The sequence below is a fragment of the Homarus americanus genome, unplaced genomic scaffold, assembly GCF_018991925.1.
Source record: "Homarus americanus isolate GMGI-L3 unplaced genomic scaffold, GMGI_Hamer_2.0 scaffold51859, whole genome shotgun sequence".
NCBI lineage: Eukaryota > Metazoa > Arthropoda > Malacostraca > Decapoda > Nephropidae > Homarus > Homarus americanus.
In genome coordinates, this window is record NW_024711292.1 from 1235393 (window position 1) to 1250726 (window position 15334).

The following is a 15334-nucleotide window of genomic DNA, read 5'->3' on the forward strand; positions in this document are numbered from 1 at the left end:
TGTAATGGTTCTGCTGCTTCTAGGTTACCCATCCTAGTTGAAACCCTCATTCAGATGATCGTAGTATTTTTTCCAAGCATCATTACTTCCCCATTATCAACAACCACAATTCCATGGTAATCTTTCACACACTGCTCACCAACTATGTCATTGTTTCAGCTCACCATTTGCCTTGCTATTCTTTATACCTCACAACTACCATCCTCTATATTCAGCATATTGGCAAATGCCTCCTGCTCACACTTCTTACCCCTGTAAACCTCTCTTCTGGTCCTTATTACCACCCACCTTCCAGGCTTTATAAAATTTTCTTTTCTCCATATCACTCTCTCCACTTCTTCATTCCACCACCATGTAGCAGGCCTGGCTGTGGCCTTTGTCCAGTCACAGACCTTGTCAGCTGCACTTAGCAGAACATCCTTTAATGTGGCCCAGCAACTAACTACACTCCCCCTTAAAATGTTGGAAGCTATTACCATTCTTCTCAACTCGGCTTGTGCTGTAATGTTTCCCTTACAATCTGTTCCTTCACTTCCCACACTCCATCTTGAAACAAAACTTTCTTCCCTTCCTTGCTCCTCTCCAACAACATGTCACACACAAACAATCTTCCCCTGCTATCACTTTCATATGCTTTACAAGCTTCCAGTCACACGTCCAGGCTGTATCCATAAAACTTTCATAAGTAACTTGAAAGATTTAAATTATCAAAATTAAGCATTTGTTTGAATGATTGGCAAATAACAAAGAATCTCAGTATCTATTGATAAATGCATTAATTCAAATTCACTTGTGATAAAAGTTATGTTTTCCAGTTTTCATAACTGAACTTGATCAATTTCACATCAAAAATGACTCAATTCTGATGCAGTCTCGACTGCTAATATTTGAGCTGCAATTTTCATACAAAGCTCTATCACAATAAAAATTTCTCTTCAATAAATGTTCAGATTTTTAAAGAAACATAGAACATTTTTTACTCTTGGTTGCTATGGAGGAAAAAAAAAAGTATCCTAACACTACAACTTGTTTTACAATATTACTCTCACATTCTTATCTGTTTAATTCAGTCATGTAGATGAACTACTCTTACAATAATTAAGAGCTGCTGGAATAATTACACAAAGGACTTTGCCCATCATCATAATGAACTCTTAATGCCTGCTAAGGATAACATCTGCAGTGATATTTTAATTTCAATTCATATTAAGGGCATCAACAGTTTTCATAAAATGGGAGCACAAGCAGCTCACAACACATGGTACAGGACCACTGCATAGCATGTCCTGGTGAACTGTTAATACTTCGGGATTACCTGAAGTGAGCAACCAGGAAGAGTGTGCTTTGTGCAATCAATATATGAGAAGAGAAGAGCTTACAAGGATAATCTGATTCATGAGAATGGCAATAAAACATGTAATTTACTTCTTCTAAAATGAACACTGAGAAACACCAGCCATAAAAACATTCTTGATCAGTCATGAAGTTGCCCAGCGACGCCAACTCTCAAGATATACCTGGTCGCAAATGATGCATGCCCCAAGTCGCTACATAAAAGTGGAGTGTGGTGCTGTGCAGTAGTTCAAGTTTTCACTATTCAAGCATTCTCATCCCTTCAGTGAAGAACTCCTGTTGAAATCACAATGATGAAAGTGGATGGTACAGTAACTGATAAATGCATCTACAACTGATATGATGTTAATATAATTAAGTACTTGCACTTTAACGCATTAATTGCTGTGATACTGTCATATACACATTTTGGAAATGAATGCAACTGCCCTGTGTCAACTAAGAAAATATCACAACCAAGTGGAGGAAAAATGTGGAGAATTGGAGGCCAGCGAAGTAAATGTTGTCACCAAGAGATGTCAAACAGATAATTTGAAAATTAAACATTTCCCAAATAAAAGACACTATAACAACACTTCCTGCGAACATAATTATGTAAAGCCAATTTGTTTAGCAAGAATGTGCCCCTTGAATTGTTTTTGCCACGATGCACTGTCAAAGCTACTTCATCACCAATTAAGCTGTTCAAAGCTATAGATTGTAATTGCATAAGGAATATTTTCGAGGCTCTTATATGGAAGTGTTGGCTCACCTTATGCAACTTTCTTTAACTATTCATCGCATAGAAGTGCAGTTGTTGTTATTCTGATAATGATGAGATGAAAAAGAAAAGAAAACATTCTGAATTAGACAAGTAACGGTTTGAGAAAGTGACAATGTTCAGAATCATACAAGAAGGGGATTGTGATATTAACAAATAACTCAAAACAGCTTGACACATCTACAACTGTCAACAACTAAACTATTTTCTGATACAGTATTTGACAAACCATCAGACAGTGTACAATACTTGAATTTTACATTCTCATGTGATAGTATGACAATAAAACTTTTTTAGAATGATATATATATATATATATATATATATATATATATATATATATATATATATATATATATATATATATATATATATATATATATATATATATATATATATATATATGGAGAGAGGATTTATACTACTGAGAGGTAAATTCATGTCTTTAAACTACAGGACACTAAGTTTGGTCCTCTCTCACACAATTTTTTTTTAAATTTTTTGGTAACTTTCAACTCCTGTACATTGCACAAAATCTAACCAAGCTACCATACTGGTTGAACCACAATCAGTGGTAACTCTACCGTGTACCACCAAGATTTAACCAAATACATGCTCATAAATATTTACTCTCAACCTGTAGTGCCCCACCTATTGATGTTACACTGTCACCGAGACATAACAACCTGACACATTTCCAATGATACTTCAAACAACTCAAGTCATTTACAACGTCCTATATACACGAGAATAATCAGGATGTAAGATCCCGCCTGACTTACTTGAATTTCAAGAAGACATAGCTCTTAAATGATATATTCATCATATGTACAAAGCCTAATTTTCCCAGAGAACCTCCCCTTAAAAAAAAAAAAAAGCAAGAGCCTAAAAGCCGTCCTTTCCTTAAAATTTTCCTTAACTCTCTTTATTCCCCTTATCCTGTCCCATGTTCTCACATTACGTAGTTCCAACTTACCTCCCATAATGTTACTGTAGCTGGCTCCCTCTACCCAATGCACCTGCTTAACTGTCTCTGTAAGCCCTCTTTGCCAAATTACCCCATGGCATTCTTATTGTCTATTGCACCACTACAAGTCATACTCATTCATTCCAAACACTATCACCACTTCTTTCATTCCATTACCCTTAGAGGCATTCTTTTTCATTCAAAGCCCATGTTTCACTACCAAATGCCAAGGTTGGATATACTACAAACACTTTTTTCTCAAAAATTTCAAGCATGTACTCTATCCTTTAATAAAACTTTCCTGCATGAATTGTTCTCTTCCTCATTTCACTCTCAACTATACCATTTTTATAGAGCATCTTTCCTAAAGAGTACCAATATACAGTATTATTAATTCCTAAAGCTCCTCTATGGGGTAATCATAAGCTGCAATCTACAATCAACTTACACAAGTGTAATTCTTTCATTTTGTGTTGTAACTGTAGTCCATTACTGTACACTTAAAATGTAATAGTAACCATGATTATTTTCCAGATTACAATTGTTTATTCACATTCCTGGCTACTAGTATTGTACCTTGTGAATTTTTGTATCTCGAACAGCATTACAAATGGGAATAATAATTTTCGGTTCCACAACGGCAAGAAAACCCCAATATTATACCCCAAAGCATGAAATCAGTTCACGAACAACGACAAAAACTACCTTACTAATGAAAAATAGTACCCAATTATACTGTAATTTATTACCCAACACATTAAAAACATTAATAAAATACTATCTAAATGAAAATATTTTGCTAAAACCATTAACCCTTAAGCCCCAGGTAAGGGTGCTGCTGGTAGTACCCCCCACGCGGGGTTAAATCGAGAAAAAAATCAACCCCCCCCCCCCAAAAATGGCGGGAAAATAGGCGGACGTTCTTGAACGTCACCAAGGGCCAAAGGGATAAGGCAAGGTTCGCCATAGAAACTCAGCCCAGCTTGAACACTGCCTCCGCTTCCCTTCCTCCTGTGCTGTGTACAGTGATCCCTCGGTTAACAAACACCTCGGTTAACGAAATTTCGGTTAACAAATTACTTTCCTTAAGAATCTTCATTTCGGTTAACGAACAAAAATTCGGTTACTGAAATTCTTACGAAATCATGTCAACATGTTTTCGCTTGCTCGCCAGCTGGAATATTAGTCCGCCAATACAGTAATCGGTTCTTGGGCTTAAATTCGTTCCCATTTGAATAAATATCAAAAAGGTTGTACTATTCAATAATTTTCCAAGTTTTACATTAAAATTTTTAGTCATTTTAACACTTATTTAACATAATTGCAGGACAGGAAACTAGTTTTTGGTGCGCCAACCAGCCACTTGACTCACCCAGCAACGCTTCAGTTTGTATCTTGCTTGTGGCTCTCTTGAACATAAACTATTTTTATGTTTTTACAGTGCAATTATTGGTCATTCTGAAATTTATTTTACATATTGACAATATGTAGAGAAGTGCAGTGTTGATTTAAAGAAAATAATCTTGAATTACACCTAATGAACTTAAAATTTTATGGGTGAAATGACGGCATGAAGCATGGGATGATTTCTCTTCCACCCCCACTTCCTTCTCTTCTCCCTTCTCCTCCACCCCCACTTCTAATTCCCATCATCATCAACCAAGAGCCTTCTAAATACACACCTCAAAGTAAGTGTACTTTACTGCATTTATTTTTACTTTGTATGTAATTTTCGGTGAGCTGGAACCAATTACCCAAAATCCCATTGAAACAATGGTTTTGGTTAAAGAAATTTTCGGTTAACGAACGACCTTCTGGAACGAATTGTGTTCGTTAACCGAGGGACCACTGTACTGTATATGACGTCAAACTGGGGGAGGCAGACGGCTTGGCTAGCTAGACAGACACAACAAACTGTAAATAAATTTTACTTTACAATCAGTGGTGAAGAGGATTAAATAACTTATATTAAAGGTGTGTGCGAGGTGCATGTGTCAACAGAAACAGGCCTAACTAGCCAAGTTGCCAGATGTGCTGTTGACAAACTGCCCACTGTCCCCACACATACTGTACATTTACTTCCCACACAGAATACACACTAAATGATCTACTTTTTTTTTTTATTACAATATTTTTAAGTCACTTTAGAGTATTGAAATGATTTTTTCACAACTTTTATAATTTCATTACAAGTAACAATGGCAACATGAGTAGCCACCTCACAGCTGACTGGTGACGTGTGTTATGGGGAGTTATGTATTACTTATAATGGTTACTTTAATATAATATATTAGATGCTCTTCACACTACGATAATACCCTGTTTAGCACTCAGGATACATTCCTGGATAATAGTGCTATCCAAAACAGCATTCTTAGGGATCATTATACCATTGCATATATGGAGAGGCATTCCTGATGACGTTAATTTTTACCTATGAGATATACAGTACAGTACATACAGTATTGTACTGTATATGAAGACTACAGGTATTAATAAACACAGATTATTACAGTAACATACAGTACATTTACTATTAATGAATAACAAACAAAATTGTATCATGAATGACAGTCGTTTGATGAATGAGTGTGAGATGCAGTGCGTGGGAGGGAGGGAGGGAGGAGGCAGTGGACATCAGACGGTTCGCTCTGGTTGATGCTAATATATCTCTGCCTCATTGAAATTGTGATTTAGACGGTGATAATAGAGGTAGTGGTGATAATGGAGGTGAGGGAGATTGTTTAAGTGGTTAGGAGGTAATGCATTTATCAGTTTCTTTGGTAATGCTGTGCCTGCAGCACTGCCAGATGCTATTGAACAACTGATATCTACCCACAAAAATTATTGTAGATAGAAATGAGCAACATTGTATCTGTTCAACATAACGTTATATAGCATTTTAAAATATGGCGTAAGAAAGCAAAAATGGTGGGAGTGATTAGAGGTGGAGCGGAATGGAGTGGTAACATGTACCGGATGTTGCCAAGCGCTCCTCGGCAGCTGATCTCCAACTTGCCACCACACATTGTGCTTCAGTTAACCACACACAATTTTATGTCATACACTAAGACCTACACTTAATATAACAACTTCATGGTTGTCATGATTGAAGCTTTTATCTTGTTTGCATTCTTAAATAATGGTTCTAACAGTCAATGTAGCCAAGCTGAAAGCAGCACTGACATCCACCCCTCTGATGCTTTCAGCTTCCAACCACCTCAACACTTGTAATTTTACATCCAAGGAGAGATACTTTTGCATGGCACTTTAAATACACTACCAGCATTAAAACTTGCAGACCGTTTTCCAAACATGATGAGTAAAAAATAAGTCCCTAATATAAAAAAATTAGCACATCAACAACAATGTGTCCTTTTGTAAGCGCAGCATATTTATACAGTAAACAGAGTGCATGGCAATGATTGTCCGAGTGCGTAAAATAAAAGAGAGCTGCTCTTTTCGTGTTGTGAGTATTCAAACTCGTGACTTTTGACTACTGTACTTTTGTTTGATTTTTCCCCCTAGAGCTCCACTATGCAAGCAAGAGCACTACGGTATAACGAATCAGCACTCTACTATGGAGTGGTGCTAACTGTGATATTACTGCATTCATACATTATTCTCAGGTACTGAGCAGTTAGGCAGTAAGTAGATTGTTGGAAACCACTCGTAAAAATAATGTAAGTGACAGCAGGTTGTCAGCCACCTGATAACAATTGGAATTCGCAAAAATGTCTGACGGGGCCACAAATCCAATGTTAATACATTCCCAACTATTCAAATGTACGCTTCTTATGATTTTACACATACATATAGAGTACTGTATGTGCAGGATATTAGCAAAATGAGCACAGTACAGGGTAATAAGACAGCAAAAAAAAATTCTAGTTTCTGTAAAACTGAGAGATGCACTCTGTTGCTCTTCTCTTCACTGACTTTAGCACTCACTTTAGGCATGGTGACAATGATATATGTGCACACATGCTGGGAGAATATGAAAAAACCTGGAAGACCACAACAATGTAATGCCCAATTTTGTAAAAGTAGATCAATATTAGAAAGAGTGGAAACAGCCAAAATGGTGATGGTAATGAAGATCTCACTCAAACATGCAACCCTCACTTTTTACATGTTTTCCTACAGGATTAACACTTTCACTTTATACGTTTAGCTTAGCACGATACTTTTTAGGAACATATCTATTGTGTTAACCAAGGAATACCTGTATGCTATTTCTTCCCATAACCTGCCATCCCATGGAAAACAAAGTAGCTAAGTCATTAAGTGAGTTAATAGATTTATCCTTCAAATGGTATTAACCCTCCAAGCTTTTTGAAGTGCCCCATATGAATGATGAATGAAAAAATTGCATTCTTTCTTCTAAAAACCAGATAATTCATGCTCATCTTTACTCTAATTTTCTTTTAAACAAACTAGTCAGCACCATTAGTTTCGTAGACATTCTTAGGTTGGAAATCATAAAAACAATTATAACATCAGGAACTAAAATCCACATATTCATTATTTCAATTGGAACTTCAGTAATATTAAGTTGATTGAAGCACAATATTCTGGCAACGACACAATTCAATTACTAAGTAACAGATTCTGCAATGAACTACAACATTACTTCTGCTACACCCTAAATCAGAGCTGCTTTCTTCTTTCTCTAAATCGTTAACTTCAATTCTAATCTCCTGTCTACTGTATACTTTTTAACAAGAATCACCCACTCCTGTTGACTGCTTTGTACAGTACACAAATATTAAATCATCCTTCATTACCTTTTCCTTGCAAAACCATTATGGAATTCATTAAAATACCTGAATATCACAAGAAGCAACTGATTTAATAGCTACATGATGACAACATTTCAGTTTAATTGCTGAAAGCACTTCATGACCTTCAACAGCTGATAGCTTCTGATGAAACACAATCATATCCTGCTTAAAGCTGCATGCCACTTACAACACCTGGACCTAGTAATACCTGTTCTACCAAGCTGCTGCTGTGTGACTTATATGCCTCATAGCAGCTGCAGATTGATTTGCCAAGTTTTTGCAGTGGAGATTCCAGGTCATTTTGCTGGCATTCAGTGCCATTGAGGTTATGTCTCATGCACTGACATCTCGCTGAAGTCACAGCCCTTTGAGGCACAGGAATTATTTCCTGGAAATTTGTACACACAGTAGTACCTTTCAATTCAACTAATTTACCATTTGGTTATTAATAATCATAAACAAAAACACAAGTTGATGTTAAATAATTATTGTCGGCTTTTTACAAAGAAATACATATGCAGATGACATCATTTCAATACACCTTTTTATATTTTTTATTGTCATCTAAAAATCCCACCTGAAAATTTTTCTCCGTTCAAAACAAAAATGTTTTCAATTTCTTTAGGCCAAATCAAAGGTTATTATGGTGACTACCAACTGATGAGTCACTCTAATGACAAAAAACTGACTAGTCATATTTCAATGAAAGTAACCTCTCTCAGAGAGAGAGAGAGATACTCCTTTGCTGATCAAACAGAACATCAAATTCTAGGTCTCATGTTTTGGTGACAAGAATCACTGTTAGGGTAAGTCTTCTTTCAACTTACTATGGTTACTCTTCATGCACAGTAATTGTCACATGCAATTTCATCAGACCCATTCATACCAAATGGGGGTTTTAAATTTCAATAAATAAAAGAATGCAGATACAGTAATTCTAAAGGTGGAAGAAATTACCAGTATGTAAATTAAAGACAAATATAATAACTTACGGTGGCAGGGCTGTGCAAGCTCGAACACCACACCCTTTCTCATCAGCATTGAACACATCGACATCACCATACTGATAATTCTGGAACCTCTTGTTGGTACATCTATCCCTCAATGGACACCTTGAGCCACTGAAACACAAAGAAAAAACCTTTTTAATACAATTTCTTGCAAATAAACTTTCCAGTATTATCTAATGCTCAGCAATGTGCCATTGTGCCCGCCCCACACAAAGTGGCAGGCCCCACTACCAGGTTGGGGGTTGAAGCTCCCCTGAAGTCAAAGCATGTCATATACTGTGTTAGATACTCATAAAAAATAAGCTCCAAAAACACCTAACTTCAAAAAGAAATACATGTTATATATTTGGTAGATAATGGAATAAGGTTTTTTTTTTTTTAGATGGGGATCAGCCCACCCAGGCACACCAAAAATACAGTAATAATGTAGTGATAAACAAATTACCTCATATAAACCATGCATTTACCTATGATAACATAATAGGTACTTTAACGAGCAATGTTCGGTGGATTTGGCATCCTGTGTACCGCCGGCAGGGACGTGGGCTCATAACACACGTCTTGCCCGCAGTGCCCACCATTTCTCTGTGGATGTCGGTCACACCTGAATAACCCATTATAGTACCTCCTTCTTTCCTCACACAGCCAAACTGTGGAATGCTCTGCCTTCTTCTGTGATTCCATACTTATACAATGTCTCACTTTAAAAAGATGGTTTTCCAGTATCTTCGTGGAGTAGATTAACACAGTACAGTGGTCCCTCGGTTAACGAACGGTTCGGGTAACGAAATTTCGGTTAACGAGTGTATTAGCCTCAATTAATATTATATAAATATGGGCTAAGGACATATATTCATTATATACTTTCTACCACCCAGACTATTGAGCATACAGCTACATAAACATTTGTTCTTTCACACCTTCTCGGGTGTACAGCCCATAAATCTAGACTCAGCCTCCGTGTGTGAGTGGGCCTGTTTAGATATATGTCTGTGTTGAAGTATGGATTACTCTCCAACAACCAGACTCAAGAGAGGTCGGCCAGTTTCCCCAGTTCACAGCCAGACATGAGACTCTAACGCTGTGTCGTGAGACCAGCTCTCCAGGCTGTACCACTCTCTAATTATATCAGCTAATTACAAGCTAATAGCTAATGCTCATTCGTCTGTCAATAACAATAATTGTACAGACATGACTACCCAATATAACTAGAAAATCACCACGTGTGTTTACATTAAACCAAGGAACAACGAGTGAAGAGAACAGTAACTGTGTGTCTAGTGTAACTTACAAGCTAAGATAATTACAAGTACAACCCAGGACAGCTGTGACGATTTCAACTATCAACCAATCTACGACTGTATCAAAGGTGACACGCCGTGAGATGACCTGATATCTCACCCAGCTTCATCAAAGGTACCAGCGACTACCCCTACACTCATTCAAGCAAGTGTTAACAAGTGAGATAGTTCGATATCAAACCACAGCTTAAACAAATTACCTTCCATAAGAATCTTCAATTCGGTTAACGAACAAAAATTCAATTAACGAAATCCTTACGAACATCACACGTTTTGTTGTGAGCATCAGCTGATGGGCCTGTCTGCCAATTCAGTAATCTGTTCTATGTTTACATTTGTTTCCAAGTGAGTAAATACCAATAAAGTTGTGCTCTTTAATATTTTTGCATGTTTTATATTAAAATTATTGGTCATTTTAACATTTATTTAATATATTGACAATATATGCAGTACAGGGCACTAATTTGTTGTGCGCCCATAAGATGCGTGAGTCGACCACAAGGCGTCAGTTGGGCTTTGAAAACAGTGGAGAGAGCATCTATTTTGTTGGTGTCTTAAATATTTTTGCATTTTTCACTGAAATTATTGATCATTCTGAACTTTAGTTAACATATAGATAATATATAGCGCAGTGCAGTGTTAACCGAAATGGACGTTGTCCAAAATTAGAGAAACCTATAGGATTTATTCTAATTGGTTCCAGGCACCCAACCCCAAGTTTCCCATTTTACGAATATATATATATATATATATATATATATATATATATATATATATATATATATATATATATATATATATATATATATATATATATATATATATATATATATATATATATATATATATATAGATATAGATATAGATATAGATATAGATATAGATATAGATATAGATATAGATATATATATATAGATATATATATATATATATATGTGTGTATGTATATGTGTATATATACTATATATATATATATATATATATATATATATATATATATATATATATATATATATATATATATATATATATATGCAAGTAAATCACTGTAAGGTGCGCGTGATCTAGGTATATGCTGATAACCACAAGGAAAGAAGAAAACACGAAGTTCCCAAGCGCTTTCGTGTAATTCACATCTTCAGGGGTGAGTACAGACTAGAGAGAGAAATACAAACCAAGGTGTATATATACAGAGGAGGGTGAGACCAGGTCCACAATGGTCAGGTATTAGGTAATGACCCTAATAATCTTTAAATAGCACACACCGGTTGGTGGTCAGGTCAGATGGTCAGGTGACCCAGCCTTCTCACCTGGTTACAAATCTTCTTAATTACAAAATTGTCCAGCTTGTACATGCTGTTACTCAAATTCATGTTGAATGCTTCTGTATGTTTAATAAGACTAGATTCTATGATGTTCCTACTATCAATTGAATTACATGGTAATATTGAGGAGGCATTATCCCAGTCAATGCAATGCTTGTTATCCCTCAAATGAACAAACAGAGCATTGGATTCCTGGCCTGTCCTAACACTGTATTTGTGTTGTTTAATTCTAGTTGCAAGATCTTTTCCTGTCTGGCCTAAGTAAAACATATTACATTCCTTGCAAGGAACTTTATAAATGCAACCAATTGTGTTGTTGGGGGAGTTCTTGATTAACATTTGTTTAACAGTGCATGAGTTTTTAAATGCCACATTGACGTTCCAGGTTTTTAGTTGTGAAGGAATGTGTGAGAAATTTTTGTGAAATGGTAATATTAAGATATTCTATGCAATAAAAATGATCAAATTAAAAGTTTTCTTAGTACGCTGAAAATGTCAAGTAAGATCGGTGCGGGCTAAGGTTTGGCGCCTAATGATGGTGATATGGAAGTATTGTATTCTTCACTTGTTAAATCGACTGCAAATTCTACAAGAATGCAGAAAACATTGTTGAAAATACTGACTGTTTGACTTGCCATAAAAAGGCAAATTGGAATAAATGAATGTATGAAACACACATTATTGGTTTTCATAAAATTGGAATCAAAAGTAATAATTACTCCAAAATGACTGTCTAGGAATGGTATTTCATAAATTAATCTGATAAGTGGAATTTGATCAAGGGCTGTTGTTGTTGTGGCAGGAAAAGTTTTAATATATATAATACATCATCAATATCTAAACCAGAATGAGGTGGTAAAATATTACTTAATAGTTTCTTTTCAAAGAATTCCATAGAGAAATAAGCTTATCACAGGTGAGAGGATTACCCATTACATACCAAATTTTTGAGCATAATACTCATTGAATTCGAAACTCATAACTTAATACATAGCTTGATGAGTTCGATGAAGCCTCATAGACGGACAGTGAAATATCATCCAGGGAATCTATGAGAACCGGAAAACCTAACTGGGACCTGTAAAGAGATGATGCTACATCAAAAATCCGACCACAGTTTAAAAATCATAATTACGTGTGTAAGTTATTGAGCTTATCAACCAGACCACACATTCTTGATATTGGAGTGAAATGTTGCCAACTAGGGGATTTATAGCAAACCAACCATTTAGATAGTTTGAGGAAGGGATTGACCCAACTGAACTAATGATGGGTCTTGCTGGGTTGGCTGGGCTTGTGGGTCTGATTGACCGCATATGTATGGCAGGAGGACGCTAGCGTAAGATGTTTAATGAGTAGCTTGCCTCCTCAATAGGGACTTCAGTTTTTGTTGAACTGGGTGTCTGGCAGTGTTGAGAGGATTATTTATGAGTTTAGAATATGTTGTAGTATCACATAAAAGGTCATTCATTTTAGAGATATAATCATCTTTGTTTAAAATCACTACTGTGTTGGCTTTTATCTGCTTTAGTGACTGTAGATCCTTATTTTCTTAAGGGCTTGATTGCTTTGGTGAATCTTTCTGGGACAGTTTGGAATGCAAGGCTTCTGACATAGATGCATACACAAATACCTTTAAGGTTACGTTCACTTGCTTCAAATTACTGAATTTCTCCAAATTGCAAAATGCTCTGGCTATGTCAACACTGTCAATTTTTGTTAGAACTACTATCAAAACTTCAAACCATAGCTGAAAAGCACAAGGTATCATTGTCTTAGTTGTTTCGAGGAGAGAGATTCACACATAGTTGTGATTGGCATCCTTAGTCCAGTCACTATTTCTAATAAGGAGTGCCAATTTCAGGTCTATCTTAGCTTGAAGATCAGAACGCCACGCCCTGTGTTATCAAACAGTAGTCCAACATGAAATTTTTCCAATAACTTCCGGTATGGTCATATTAAAAGCACGCTTTTTTTTTGTCTTACAACACGAAAAGGCTTCATCCACTCAATTTTCTTTATTTCAAAATGTTTCTTAAGGATGATTTCTGAACTCATCAAAGGGGCGGCCAGACATCTTCAGGACACGCTAGGAGGATTGATCTAGGCATAACCTTTTCAATTTAGGCATGGCTGGAGAAATTTCCAACGCATTAATCTAGGGCCTTGGATCATCGAAGAGGAGTATTCAGAACGTAAAGGACAAAGTCCAGGATAGCTTGTAGAGAGGATGAAGAAGTGTATGCAGAATCCATTTATGCAAGTAAATCACTTAGAAAGTGCTGTGATCTAGGTATATGCCGATAACCACAAGGAAAGAAGTAAACACTTAAGTTCCCCAAGCGCTGCAATTCACATCTTCAGGGTGAAGTACAGATCAGAGAGAGAAATAAAACCAAGGTGTATATATACAGAAGAGGGTGAGACCAGGTCCACAATGGCTCAAGCACAGGTAATGACCCCAATAATCTTTAAACAGTACAAACGGTTGGTGGTTTCATTTGTTCATGTATGTTTTAATTTAGTTTTTATCAACATTTGGTTTCAACAGTGCATGAGTTTTTAAACGCCATTGACGTTCCAGGTTTTAGTTGTTAAGATGTGGAGAAATTTATGAAATGGTAATATTAAGATATTCTTATGGCCGCGGTGGGCTTCTAAATCAGTTCTATAAAAAGTTTTCTTTATAATGTTTATATTTGTTCATGAAAGATCTAGGTATTTAAGGTTTGAGCCAATATTATATATATATTTGTATTCTATCGGCGAATTCCGACTGCAAATTCTCAAGGCACTAAGTTAATAGCGAAAATATCGACTGTTTGACTTTTATTATGGTACAGAATAATAATGAATGCATGAACACACATTATTGGTTTTCATAAATACTGAACTTACTTAAAAGTGTTACCTATTCTGTGTATTTTCAACAATGTTTTCGTGCCTTGAGAATTTGCAGTCGAATTCATCGATGAGAATACAAATATATATATAATATTGGCTCAAACCTTAAATACCTAGATCTTTCATGGACAAATGCCTAAACATTACTAAGAAAACTTTTTAGAACTGATCCCAAGCCCACCATGACCATAAGAATATCTTAATATTACCATTTCACAAAATTTCTCACACATCTTAACAACTAAAACCTGAACGTCAATGGCATTTAAAACTCATGCACTGTTAAACAAATGTTAATCAAGAACTCCCCAACAACACAATTGGTTGCATTTATAAGTTCCTTGCAAGAATGTAATATGTTTACTTAGGCCAGACAGGAAAGATCTTGCAACTAGAATTAAACAACACAAATACAGTGTTAGGACAGGCCAGGAATCCAATGCTCTGTTTGTTCATTTGAGGATAACAAGCATTGCATTGATGGATAATGCCTCCTCAATATTACCATGTAATTCAATTGATAGTAGGAACATCATAGAATCTAGTCTTATTAAACATACAAGCATTCAACATGAATTTGAGTAACAGCATGTACAAGCTGGACAATTTTGTAATTAAGAAGATTTGTAACCAGGTGAGAAGGCCGGTCACCTGACCATCTGACCTGACCACCAACCGTTGTGTGCTATTTAAGATTAGTAGGTCATTACCTAATACCTGACCATTGTGACCTGTCTCACCTCCTCTGTATATATACACCTTGGTTTGTATTTCTCTCTCTGCTACTCACCCTGAAGATGTGTCACAAAGCCTTGGAACCGTGTTTTTTCTTTTCCTTGTGGTTATCAGCATATACCTGGATCATGCACACCTACAGTGATTTACTTGCAATATATGTATATATATGTATATATATGTATATATATGTGT

General features: G+C 36.0%; 1 protein-coding gene across 8 annotated transcripts in view; it reads right to left on the bottom strand.

Moving 5' to 3' along the window:
• The window catches only part of LOC121869854 (probable histone-lysine N-methyltransferase CG1716), a 96780-nt gene that overhangs the window by 45933 nt on the left and 35513 nt on the right, over nt 1-15334 (bottom strand). For all 8 annotated transcript variants that reach the window (XM_042371709.1, XM_042371789.1, XM_042371614.1 and 5 more), the window contains one exon: nt 8857-8985. In XM_042371709.1, the coding sequence (XP_042227643.1) occupies nt 8857-8985 (129 nt within the window). The remainder of the gene's footprint in view (nt 1-8856; nt 8986-15334) is intronic.